Source organism: Callithrix jacchus, chromosome 6 (assembly GCF_049354715.1).
Source record: "Callithrix jacchus isolate 240 chromosome 6, calJac240_pri, whole genome shotgun sequence".
Taxonomy (NCBI): domain Eukaryota; kingdom Metazoa; phylum Chordata; class Mammalia; order Primates; family Cebidae; genus Callithrix; species Callithrix jacchus.
In genome coordinates this window covers 138,225,632-138,239,303 of record NC_133507.1, presented here as the reverse complement: position 1 = coordinate 138,239,303, position 13,672 = coordinate 138,225,632, and the positions used below count along the sequence as shown (strand labels likewise).

General features: G+C 45.6%; 1 protein-coding gene across 5 annotated transcripts in view; it reads right to left on the bottom strand.

The window, feature by feature from the left end:
* SMARCAL1 (SNF2 related chromatin remodeling annealing helicase 1) overlaps positions 1-11,452 on the bottom strand; it is a 67,278-nt gene extending 55,826 nt beyond the window's left edge. For 2 of the 5 annotated variants that reach the window (XM_008999458.5, XM_078328444.1), the window contains exons 1-5: positions 11,201-11,452; positions 10,044-10,080; positions 8,477-9,354; positions 7,391-7,441; positions 2,539-2,772 (exon numbers count right to left, since the gene is read on the bottom strand). In XM_008999458.5, coding sequence (XP_008997706.2) covers positions 2,539-2,772; positions 7,391-7,441; positions 8,477-9,296 — 1,105 coding nt within the window. In that variant the 5' untranslated portion in view covers positions 9,297-9,354; positions 10,044-10,080; positions 11,201-11,452. The remainder of the gene's footprint in view (positions 1-2,538; positions 2,773-7,390; positions 7,442-8,476; positions 9,355-10,043; positions 10,081-11,200) is intronic. The other 3 variants (XM_008999457.5, XM_078328443.1, XM_002749765.7) reach the window with 2 other exon arrangements.
* Positions 11,453-13,672: the final 2,220 nt, after the last annotated feature.

Sequence of the window (13,672 nt, the reverse complement as noted above, 5' to 3'; positions counted from 1 at the left end):
CTGTACAGTTATTTCAAAAGCAAGGTGGCTGGAAAGAGGCCTTGTGGACATAGCAAGTCAGTTTCAGGAAAAAGCAAGGTTGCCCAGGTGCAACCTGATGAAAGGAACAAAGCAGACAGACTAATCTTGAATGTGAACTAGTACGAGAAGGTTCTTCCTGACAACTTGATTCTCGCAGTGGCACAGCAGCAAACAGGAAAAGCGGTGAACAGCAGCTAACGCAAATACACCAATCATGGTTTTTGGACACCTGGGTGTGAGCAGGATCAGTATCAATATTTTCATGGTACCCACTCCCAAAATGGCAGACCATGTCAGGAGTGTGATCTCACAGGCCGGTGATAGACACAGATCCTGTATTTGACTTTTTTTTTTTTTTTTTTTTTTTTTGAGATGGCATCTCGCTCTGTCATCCAGGTTGGAGTGCAGTGGTGTGATCTTGGCTCACTGCAACCTCTGCCTCCTGGGCTCAAGCAATTCTCCTGCCTCAGGCTTCTGAGTAGTTGGGATTACAGGCTGGCACCACCACACCCAGCTAGTTTCTGTATTTTTAATAGACAGGATTTCACCATGTTGGCCAGGCTGATCTCGAACTCCTGTGACCTCAGGTGATCTACGCACCCTGGGGCTCTCAAAGTGGTGGGATTACAGGCCACTGCACCTGACCTGTATTTGCCTTTTAAGGGCCACCCCAAGCTGAAGCCAATCAGCTGAGGGGGCAAGGAAGGTAAAGGATCTAGGTTGTTGTGTAAGCAGCTGATCTCACGACCTGCCTGGGCCTCACACAGCTCTCCTACACCAGTCTGCCCTCATCAGTCCAAACTCCATCCATCCAAGGATGATCATATAGCCACCAGCACCACCCTCCTTCAGAAGGAACCCAAACCCTGGTGAAAGCTCTTGTTGAGCAAGCAATTCTAGAGGCTTCTTTCAGGATGATGCTTCAGTGTGAGGTCTCAAAGGCACAAGGTTTTAAGGATTTGAGTTCTACTTGCCTATGGACAAGATCAAACCAGTTCAAGAATGGGGAAACACTGATCCATAACAGATACACAGTTTTTAAAAAACAATGTGGCCCAAGCTAAGAATGACACCCAGGAGTCCAGAATCTACACCTTCTTCTCCCCTATTCTGACAGGGGGGCTTTAGAAGAACCTCACAAAGAAAATAAGGCAAAATGGCCATGTGCGGTGGCTCACACCTATAATCCCAAAACTTTGGGAGGCTGAGGTGGGCAGAGTTCAGTATCACCCTGGCTAACATGGTGAAACCCTGCCTCTACTAAAAATAGAAAAAATTAGCCTAGAGTGGTGGCATGCACCTGTAGTCCCTGCTACTCAGGAGGCTGAGACAGGAGAACCACTTGAACCTGGGAGGCAGAGGTTGCAGTGAGACGAGATTATGCCACTGCACTCCCAGCCTAGCCGACAGAACAAAAACAACCCATCTCAAAAATAAATAAATAAAATAAAATAAAGCAAAAATATTCTGCTTTGGCCAATAGATTTTAAGACTGGCTTATAATTAGGCTCAACTGAAGATTTGAAAAAAAAAAAAAAATGTCCAGGCCCCACCTCCAACAAAATAAATCAACCTATTTGGGTAAGAACCGGGCATTGGTGTTTTTGAAGTGGCCCAGCCATGCTGATAGGCAGCCTGAGAGGAGAACTACCAGCATTTTCAAACCATGGCACCATCACCAGCAGCAGCATTAGCTCAGGGAACTTGTGAGAAATGCAAATTTTTGGCTCCACGCTTGAGTTCCAGAATCAGAAACTCCGGTAGTGGAGCCCAGCAATCTGCACTTTAACAACGCACGCAAGTGGTTCCCTGCATGTTCAAGTTTGAAAACCACTAAGGTGACATAAGAAAAGGCGTTTATTTTTGTGGCAACCACCTGTGTTTCTGCTCTGCAAAGGCCAAAATAAACAAGATGGGTTTTAAAAATGGCCGAAGCAGGAATTTACCTGCTTCCACCAAGAAGACATTGACCAGGGGGAAATTATGAGGTATTCTCTTTGGGAGGCCTTAATGACAAAGCAGTCCCCACTATATGTTTACTATCTGGAATAATTTTTTTTTTTTTTTTTTTGAGACAGAGTTTCACTCTTGTTACCCAGGCTGGAGCGCAATGGCACGATCTCGGCTCACCGCAACCTCCGCCTCCTGGGTTCAGGCAATTCTCCTGCCTCAGCCTCCTGAGTAGCTGGGATTACAGGCATGCGCCACCATGCCCAGCTAATTTTTTGTATTTTTAGTAGAGACGGGGTTTCACCATGTTGACCAGGATGGTCTCGATCTCTTGACCTCGTGATCCATCCGCCTCGGCCTCCCAAAGTGCTGGGATTATAGGCTTGAGCCACCTAGCTGGCCTTATCTAGAATAATTAACGTGCCATCTTTCTATAAGAAGAAGAGCAGAACAGGAAGGCGTTCCCGAGAAAGTAATTTTTGAACATTTAAGGTAGTAAAAAACACCCTATGTTGAGATCACAGACCACCTCATATTCTGGCAATCAGACAAAGACTGATTACTTGCCATATCTTCTGGAATCCATCTGTTTAAAAAGCGCAATCAGGTCCTGTGAATAACTGATGTCTGCCTCGAAGTAGGCCCGGGAGATGAGTATGCATCGCCCTTTGACAAAGGCAAGGGACGGAGCTGACGGAAGGCTGGTCTGTCCCGCGCTGCTGGTGGAGGGTGACTCGCTGCTGCCATCGGCCCATTCCAGAGGCTGCAGGTTGACCGTGGGGAGGCTCTGGGCTGCTTCCACTGCCAAAGAAGAGAAATCGAACAGAAGTGACAAAGCAAAGGACTATGATGTGACTTTGAGATACAGGCAAGGGAAGAGGGAGAAAGTGGGGAAGGGACATGGTCAAGAGGCACCAGGTCTGGCAGGAAGGCAAGAAAAGGCAATGTTAGATTAGGAAGGCTGGCAAGTGTTTTTTACTTGGGGCTTTGGGAATTTCAATTTTTGTTGAATGTAACTCTCCATCTCCTTAAGTTTTTTTTTTTTTTTTTTTTGAGACAAGGTCTTGCTCTGTCACCCAGGCTGGAGCGCAGTACCATGCTCATGGCTCACTACAGCCTCAACCTCCCAGGCTCAAGCCATCCTCCACCTCAGCCTCCCCAGTAGCTAGGACTAACGGCGTGCACCACCACATGGGGTTAACTTTCATATTTTTTGTAGAGACTGGGTTTTGCCATGTGGCCCGGGCTGGTATCAAACCCCTAAGCTCAAACCATCCACCTGCCTTATACTCCGGAAGTGCTGGTAATACAGGCATGAGGCACCACACCCAGCCTCCTTAGGTTTTTCAAATCAAAAAATTTAAAATTTGGCTGGGCGTGGTGGCTCATGCCTGTAATCCCAGCACTTTGGGAGGCCATGGCGGGTGGATCACAAAGTCAGGAGATCAAGACCATGCTGGACAACATGGTGAAACCCCATCTCTACTAAAAATCTAAAAATTAGCCCTGCATGGTGGCATGTGCCTGTAATCTCAGCTACTCAGGAGGCTGAGGCAGGAGAATCGCTTGAACCCAGGAGGCGGAGGTTGTCCAGCCTGGGCGACAGAGCTAGACTCTGCCTCAAAAAAATTTTTTTTAATTTTGAAATTAACAGGGGGAAGAGGAAGTTTGCCAGGATGAATAAACTTGTGAGATAACTTCTGGCCCTGTGTTGGATAAACCACTGCGATCAGCATATCACTAATCACCCACTTAACCCTACTCCTAGGTCACTACTCTGTCTACCGCTCAGAGAACAAAAGAGTGAGGACCAGGATCACCAGGTCACAAACGCACAGTTCTGAACATTATTTCAACTATTACAGATGAATTTTATAGATGAACAGATTCAACTATATAAAACTAAGCTGTCGACAAGACACACACTGAAGTGAAAGGCAAAAACTCTGAGTAAAGAAAGACAAAAAGAGCTCATGCTTTAAAAAAGTACTGAGACCACAAAACAAGAGGATAGAGGTGGAGCGAATTCAAAACAGGAGGAAGAAGACTAACAAACGTTTGGAGAAATGTTCACGTTCATAAATCATCAGACAAATAAGAGACTTTTCTACTTATCAAACTTGCCGGAGAAGAAACAATTAGACATCCATATTGCTGGTTGGGAATAAAACCTTCTGGAAAACAATTTGGCAATTACAGCACGAGCTCTAAGAATAATGATTCAACTTCTGGGAATCTATCCCAACTACCAATTGAAAATACAGAGAAAACTTATGTACGAAGGTGTTCCTCTACAGTTTTAAAACTGGAAAAACTGGCAGCAAATTAAAATCAAGCAGAAAAAAAAAAACAATTGAAGCAATGTATGACGCATCCATAAAACAGAATGTTGTACAGCAATTAAAATTTATTTTGTACTAAAAATTCTGGAAAAGGCAAAAGTAGTTCAACAACACAAAATCATTTTTTGAAGGTCAAGATGGCCCATTATGATCATGGACACCCACAATGGCATCATTTCGAATTAACAGTTAACATGAAGTAAAACAAATATGCTTTATGCTGGAGCATTAAATTAAAAAGGAAAAATGAAAATGATATGCATGCATACAACTTTATATTTTAATGCATAGAAAAAAGGCTGGAAGGAATGAAACCAAAATGTTAATAATGGTTAGTTGAGTGGGGAGATTACGGGGGATAGTTTTTCTTCTTCACACCTCAAAATATGTTCTACAGTGGGTCTGTGGTAGGGTTAACAGAGCAAAATCCACAGATATACCTCAAGCAAAATAACAGGAAGACGGACACAGAGACAACGGTATATGTTATTCGGATAAAAAGCCAATCATGACACCACAATCATGAACCGATCTGAAACTTACAAACCCAAGGAGAAATTCACAAATCCATAATTATGGTAAGGAATTTCAAAGTTTATCTCAGCAGGGAAAAGATGAGTGTGTTACACATTGGTAAGCATATAGAGGAGCCAAACAATCAGAAAAATTCATCTAAAAGCTCTAAGGAGAATTTTTTTTTCTCTTCTATGAGCTTCATTGAGAAGTATATATGGAGAATTTTGTACCCAATAAACATGGTTTTTAAAACATGTGGAGCATTACATAAAGAAATTATAGGTGGGCATCGTGGCTCACACCTGTAATCCCAGCACTTTTGGAGGCTGAGGCAGGTGGATCGCCTACGGTCAGGAGTTCAAGACCAGCCTGGCCAACAACTCTACTAAAAATACGAAAATTAGCCAGGCGTGGTTGTGCAAGACTGAAGTCCCAGCTACTCAGGAGGCTCAGGCAGGGGAATCACTTGAACCTAGGAGGCAGAGAGATCGCAGTGAGCCAAGATTGTGCCACTGCGCTCAAGCCTGGGTGACAAAGTGAGACTCTGTCTCAAAAAAAAAAAAAAAAGCAAAAATATCACACAAAAAATCTAAATGCATCTACAAAAGCAGGAGTCATCTAAATCACCATGAACTGTGGTCAGAACAAGAGTAAGAAGACAAAACAAACAACAGCAACAGTGGAAACCACTGGTTTAAATTCACCAGCAATGAGAATACCGCGTGTCAAAATCTGCCATCTTTACCCAGACCCTTGGGTCTCCCACTTCCAACACCAAACAAATGGATTAAAAAATGAGCCCTCCCTCGACAGTGCTAACATCATCAGTGTCAAAGGCTGAATTGTGTCCCTCCAAAATTCATGTTAAACACGCAGCACAGGACCTCAGAATGTGACTGTATATGGAGGTAGGGCTTTAAAGAGGTTAATAAGTTACATCAGGTCACCGGGGTGGGCGATGTTCTTCTAAGGGTAGGTATTCTTATAAGGACACCACTATGACCGATGTTCTTATAAAGGGTAGAGACACTAGGGATCAGCGCACATAAAGGAAAGTCCACGCAAGGACACAGAAAGCAGCCGCCTGCAGGTCATGGAGAGAGGCCTCTGAAGAAACCAACCCTGCCAATACCTTCACTTCAGGCTTCCAGACTCCAGGTCTATGAACAAATAAATTCCTATTGTTTAAGCCACCTAGTCAGTGGTACTTTGTCACAGAAGCCCTCACAAACTAACACATGAGCAGCTACCAAAGAAAGAGATATTGCCTAATGTACACATTTCAGGAACTGGAGGCCAAGGAGAAAACCAGGAAATTCTACAGGGAGCTGTCCCATCACCGGCGCAAACCACCCTGCCCAGAAACTGTACTGCTGACTCCAGATAATCCTACCTCATACCCCAAATCTGCAAAGTGACCTAAGCATACAGCCTTATCTTTTCCGTTCTTAAGCTGGGTGGAGGAAGAGAGGGTGTAGGAATAGCAGCTGGGGGAGAAGAGTAAAATAAATGGGAGAGCCAGGCGCGGTGGCTCACGCCTGTAATCCCAGCACTTTGGGAGGCCGAGGCGGGTGGATCACAAGGTCAAGAGATGGAGACCATCCTGGTCAACATGGTGAAACCCCGTCTCTACTAAAAAGACAAAAAAATTAGCTGGGCATGGTGGCGCGTGCCTGTAATCCCAGCTACTCAGGAGGCTGAGGCAGGAGAATTGCCTGAACCCAGGAGGTGGAGGTTGCAGTGAGCCGAGATCGCGCCATTGCACTCCAGCCTGGGTAACGAGCGAAACTCCGTCTCAAAAATAAATAAATAAATAAATAAATAAATAAATAAATAAATGGGAGATGAAAACACCCCCGGGGCTGACGCTTTGACACAGGTGTGTAGGCTCCATGTGACAGGATCAAGTGACAAAAACTTTAGTGTATGACAGTTTTCTCAGAAGACAGAGGGACGTACCCAGCTGCTGACTACAACCAGACACGGCGTTAGCTGGAATCTGCCTGAGTACTGCACCCTCCTTGCATTTTTGAGTAGTTAGCTGCACAGACAGTGCTCTGAGGATCTGTGCTGTTTGCTGAACTGTTACCTTCCTGGGAGCAGGGGCTGGCAGAGCTGCCTGAGCTGCCTGTCACTGCTGGGGCCAGCATAGTCTGGTGGGAACATATAATCTCAAGTCAGACTGCCTGGGTTTGAATCCCAGCAGTATAACTTATTGGCTATGTGATCCTGTGTTACTGACTCAGCCCCCCTGGGCCTCAGCTTCCCCATCTGTAAAATAGTTATTACGAGGAATAAAAGTTAGAATAAGGAGCTTAGAATAGCCTAATGCATAGCAAGCATCATTAAGTGCTAGCTTTTGTTAATATTACCAATGGCCTTTACCCTCAGAGCTGCCTCATTAGGCTAGACACAGTGGGAAGGAGTGTGGGGTGGTGCCCTGCAGGCTTTCGACACCTGTAAAGCCATGCATGCCATAAGCTAGACTACATGTGACACTCCAAAAGAAGTTTTCAGCACCAGTGGCGCCCTCCATGAGGAACAACCACATGCCTACTTACTCAGAGCACTATAGTCATTCATGCTGAAGTTCCATGTTTTGGAGTCAGGATCTGAAACAAAACAGAGGGCTGATGACTGTCATTACAATTTGCACTTGGGCACCCAATACAGGCTTGTCTTCTAAATGAATGAACGAACGGATACCAAGTTCAAAACAGCTGACTAGCAAGCCCCCACTGATCTATCAAATCTCTGTAGAGGACAAACAGTAAATATAGATAATTTTTTTTTTCTTTTTTTTGAGTCAGAGTCTCACTCTGTCACCCAGGCTGAGTGCAGTGGCATGATCTCAGCTCACTGCAACCACTGCCTCCTAGGTTCAAGAGATTCTCCTGCCTCAGCCTCCCAAGTAGCTGGGACTACAGGTGTGCGCCACCACACCCAGCTAATTTTTGTATTTTTTAGTAGAAATATGGTTTCACCATATTGGACTGGCTGGTCTCGTACTCCTGACCTCGTGATCTGCCCACCTCAGCCCCCAAAGTGCTGGGATTACAAGTACGAGCTACCGCACCAGGCCTAGATAATTCTTTTATTCCATGTAGTGGAATTCAACTTAGGCCCGGGGAAGTTATGAACCTCACCTAAGAGGACTGAGGGCAGAGTAAGGACTAGAATCCAAGTTCTCCAGGTCGTAATGTAGTCAGGCAAAGCAGTTTGAGGGGCAATGGCTCTGGGCTGTAGCTGAGCTGGTCACATCCTGACCCTGCCTTTCCAGACCAATGAAACCGGGCCTGTCACTTAATCTTGCTGAACCAGTATCATCACCTAAAAAAACTGCAATAATATCTACTTATTTCAAAAAAACTGCTGCTCAGCTTAAGTGCTACAACGCATATAATGCACCTGGCAGAGGAAGTGTCTTCTCAGTAACATTCAACCATTCTCCAGATGGCCATGTGGCCACCATCAAGTTTGGCAGCTGTTTGAGGGAATAACTACAATGAAGGGAAGCTCAAACTGAAAAAATTTAACAACTGAATGGACAGAATGTGCCAATGCACTCTCCTAATATTTATGAGAAACTGTTAGATTAAGAGACTCTAAAAATAAGGAAAAAAACACCCGAAGAACAAAGACATTACCATAAATCTTGCTGGGCAGGCTCTTAAACACGGCAAGGAGTTCCGCGTTGTACCCGATCAACACCTGGAAACGATCGCCATTCCTTACACACTTTCCCTTCTGAGTGACCGCTGCTCTTTGGAGTGAGGACCCTGATGTCTGCTGGAGTCTTCCTTCTGGCCTGGGTGTTACACTCCCCGAGCTAGAATGGATGTAAGAAGTGTTCTGCCACGAGGTGGAGGCTTTTGCTCTGTTGGCCTCTAACTTAACATCCCTGGGAGGCTGTCCAGAACAAGCTGGTGTCTCTTGTGAACTCTTTGCTTTGGCCAAAGGCTCATGAGTTGGGTTAGCAAAGGGTATGGACCTGATCGAAGCCTGAGCATGACCTTGACCTAAATTGTAACCCAAGGGCTGTTGTTTAGAGACCTCTGGAGGACTTTTTGCCAAAGGAGGGGAGATTCCAGTGAGAGCCACTTGATGTGGTGGGCTGTGGCCTGGGCAGGCTGTGGTCATTTCTTCTGGTTTTTTCCATATTCCCTTCACCTGCTCTGGTATGCTAAGATGAAAACTGTGGGAATTATGAGGTTTTTGGTCATAATTAGATGAGCTACTGGGATTCTGTTGCTTGAAAATGACACCATGGCTCACTGGCTTACAAAACTCCCTTGGGAAATTTTGGGATGGGCCTTGTTTGGCCTGGGATGGGTTGCCAGCAATGGTGGTGCCCGAGCTAGTCTTCTGATGCTGTTCTGCCAATAACTTCTCAGCTCTACGGGCCAGAGCCTTTTGTCGATTCTCTTCAATCCTTTTCCTCTGCTCCTCTGTAAGAGGCAAGGACATTTTCCAGGAGAAATAGTTAAGCAGGAAAGTCAATCTTTAATTGGAAAGTTGGCAAAAGCTGTGGAAGAAAATAAGAAGACTGAAATGAACATTACATTTATTAGCTGCCATGCTCCAACCATGATTTTAACAAGCTTTTGTCCCAGAAACTACATAATGAGCACAACTAAAGGATATATTAAAGTTAATTTTATAATTGCACATACACAGAGATAGTAGGCAGCATATGCTAAAATAAAGATCCTGATCAAAAAGCAAAAAGCAGGCCGGGCATGGTGGCTCATGCCTGTAATCCCAGCACTTTGGGAAGCCAAGGCAGGCAAATCACTTGCGGTCAGGAGTTTGAGACCAGTCTGGTCAACATGGAGAAACCCCATCTCTACTAAAAATACAAAATTAGCCAGGCGTGGCGGTGCACATCTGTAATCCCAGGTACTTGAGAGGCTGAAGCAGGAGAATTGCTTGAACCTGGGAGGCAGAGATTGCAGTAAGCCAAGATTGTGCCACTGAACTCCAGCCTGGGCAACAACAGTGAAACTCCATCTCAAAAACAAACAGAAAAAGCAAACCCAAAGCTAAAAAGGCATTTCAGCTGCAATATTTCTCTCCTTCCCATGCCCCAGACAAGGTGAGTTATCAGAACCCAAGAAAGTTCCTTAGTGCACTTAAATCCATCAGATAATGAGAAGGGTGACATTTTTAACCAGAAAGCATAATAGATTAGACTGAAATAGACCAACCACTTACCATGGCGTGATACTTGCTAAAATAGCCTCTTTCCAACCTAGAAGAAGGAAAAAAGCATTAGCCTCCCATGGACTGCACACGAAATTCTCCCCTCACATTCACGCCTTTTATCCTTCCTGGCAGTCAGTCAGCCTGTGGCTCAGTGCAAGCCAGAGCAGCTGGCCTTGACACCTGATTTCCAAAACACAACACACGGAGCAACTGACTGACTCTCCGGGGAAAAAGAGGGGTGGAAAAAAGAAATATGTGTTCACTGTACAAATTAAGATGCTATATAAAGATGTGAACGAGCAAACAAAAAGAATAAAATTAATCCATACTCTCACCAGCCATCAATAACCACGGTTGAAATTAATAATTTAGAGTATACAGTTCCGATTTTTTTTTCTATCCATAACCACGTAATACATGGCACATATTTAGGAGACATAAGAATTTATTATAAAATAGGATCACTGTAAACATTCCATTTTGCACCCTGATTTTTTTCCCATGAATTTACCCATAACATTTATTTTCCTACTAACTGAGACATTTTTACAACAGTTTGTAAGCAGGGGGCGGGACACCAATTTCTCTGGCTTGGTTCAGATTAAATAGCCTGCATCTACTGTAACGCTGTGTAATGCTTAGAATGATGATGTAGGAGTACTTCAGTAGCACTGCCTAGGCCTCTGGGCAACTATAGGGTTCAAGGGTTTCCTTCCCTGCTGGGGCTCCCTTTGGCAGAACCCAACCCCCCACCCCACTCCTCCTCCCCGACCAAGAAGCATCTATCCTCAGAGAACTTCCACCTTCTCCAAATGTTAGCAGTTAGGAAGGGGTGAAGCGGTTAGGGAAACGTTTTGCAGGTGCACAGCGGAAGCCCTCAGTTTCTCTGGGTAACGCACTCCTGCCTAAGTTTCCAATCAGTTCCCTGCACCTCCAGACACTCCAGATCCCAGGCCTGGTGAGCTATCTCCACTAACCAGGGAGACGAGGCCATAAGACCCACTGATCATCCCCAAACCATAAAGCCATCCCGCCACATGGACGTCCCTCTTCCTCTCTAAGCAGGGACCTCTGCTCCCCAGAATTTCGGGGCGCGCCTCACCCAGCCTCAAGGTAAGCGGGTGCCACACCCCACTCCCACCCCTACGATATCCACTTGGATTCACCCTTCCCGTTGGCCCACTTCCTTCTCCAGGCTGGCATTGGTCTCGTCCGCCTCCGCCGCCTTCCTGCCAGTCTACCACTTTCTCACCCAAGGAGGCCTAGAACGCGAGCCGCATTCGCACCCGGCTCTGAGCCCAGGCGCGACTCCAGAGCCTTCCGAGTCGGGCTAGTCTTCCGGGTGGACGGTTAGGCCACGGGTATTCAAGAGCTACGAGTTCGCCCGCCTTATTGTAGCGGCCTGGCCTGAAGGGCTCGGTCACCGGTGAACTACACTTCCCAGCAGGCAATGCGGCCACAGTTTCGCGTCCAAAAGTGAGAGTGATGAGACGAGAACGCCAGCGGGGCTGCAGGGTCTTCTGGGTTTTGTAGTTCATGCCGGGAGCCTGGCGAGAAACGGGAGCTGCAACGTCAAGTGCGGGGCGAAAGTGGTGCACCCTGGAAATTGTAGTTCTCCAGAGGTTTAGCCAAACGCCAGGTCCTGAAAGCCTGGGACATTGAGGTTTCCAGACCTGTGGTCTCCTGTCTCCAGAGGGCATCTCAGACAGCCAGACTAACTTGGAGGCTCTTGATAAAAAGTATTCCCCCGAGGCATTCATTCCTGGTATTGCTATCCTTGCAATTTAAGCCTCAGTCGCTGCGCCCGTCTGCCATCGTCGTCATCATTGCAGTCATCAGTCATTGCGTTTAGCATAAATATGAGTTACGTCATTTAACCGCACTACAACCTATGGAACACATTCTTGTCCCCATTTTACAAGGGGGAAACTGAGACAGCCATTTGGTAATGTTTCTCAATGCTTTATTAAGCTAGCTTGTGAGTCTGATTCCATAGACCCACCTCTTGAGAGAAGGTTAGTCACGAGATTTTAAGAGTCACTTTAGAAAGGGCATGGTGGTTTATACCTGTAATCCCAGCACTTTGGGAGGCCGAGGTGGGCGGATCACGAGGTTAGGAGTTCGAGACTAGCCATGGCCAACATGATGAAACCCCATCTATACTAAAAATACAAAAATTAGCCGAGCATGGTGGTGGGCGCCTGTAATCCCAGCTACTCGGGAGGCTGAGGCAGGAGAATCGCTTGAAAAACTGGAAGGCGGAGGTTGCCGTGAGCCGAGATCGTACCACTGCATTCCAGCCTGGGCAACAAGAATGAAACTCCGTCTCAAAAAAAAAAAAAAGTCACTTTACTCCTGAGCACCAACAAATCAACACCCTTTTCTCTCCAGGGTCAATTCCACTGTTCCATATTAGTGATAAATATAATATTGCTCTATCATCAGTGTGCATATGAATGTTGCTATAATTCTATTTTCAAACATGGCCTATTTAAAAAACAAACAGATGTCTACTAAAGGATTTGGAAAAATGGACAAGACATGCTAAGAAAAAGGAAGCACTGCAATGTGTGTAGTTTGATTCATTTTTTTAAAAAAGAAATCCTTACCTCTAAATATATGTAAACACATAAAGATCTGGGAAGGAAACTTGAAAACTCACCAAACTGTTAAGGAGCAGAGTAGCATGGAATACACTTTTCAACTTTTTAATCTCTATTTTTCAGAATGTTTGAATTTTCTAAAATAATCGTATAAAACTTGTGTGACTTTTGAAGCAATGATTTTCCTTTCTTCCATTCTTTCCTTCCTTCCCTGCCCTTCCTTCCTTTTGTTCCTCCTTTTCTTTTCTTTCTTTTTTTTTGAGATGGAGTTTCACTGTTGTTACCCAGACTGGAGTGCAATGGCACCATCTCGGCTCACCGCAACCTCCGCCTCCTGGGTTCAAGCAATTCTCCTGCCTCAGCCTCCCGAGTAGCTGGGACTACAGGCGCGCATCACCACGCCTAGCTAATTTTTGTATTTTTAGTAGAGATGGGGTTTCACCTCGTTCATTGACCAGGATGTTCTCGATCTCTTGACCTTGTGATCCACCCGCCTCCGCCTCCCAAAGTGCTGGGATTATAGGTGTAAGCCACCGTGCCCGGCCTCTTTTTTTATCAGACAGTCTCTCTCTGTTGGCCAATCTGGAGTGCAGTGGTTCCATCTCGGCTCATTGCAACCTCCACCTCCTGGGTTCAAGTGATTCTCCTGCCTCAGCCTCCAAAGTAGTTGGGATTACAGGTGTGCACTGCCATGCCTAGCTAATTTTTGTATTTTCAGTAGAGACGGGGTTTCACCATGTTGGTCATGCTGGGCTCGAATTCCTGACCTCAAGTGATCCACCTGCCTTGGCCTCCCAAAGTGCTGGGATTAGAGGAGTGAGTCACCATGCCCAGCCCATTTTTCTTAAATGACAAAGACATTGCCTGTCTTAGGGAATTTGAGTGAGGTTTAGTAGTAGAAAGTAGCATGGAATACACTTGGAATAAAGTAAATGTAGAAAACAATACTGCCTTGATAAATCTTCTTCATCTTGGGATCAAAGCAAGGTACCATGAGGGGAAGTGCTTAGTAAACTGTGAAATGCCAGAGCAGGT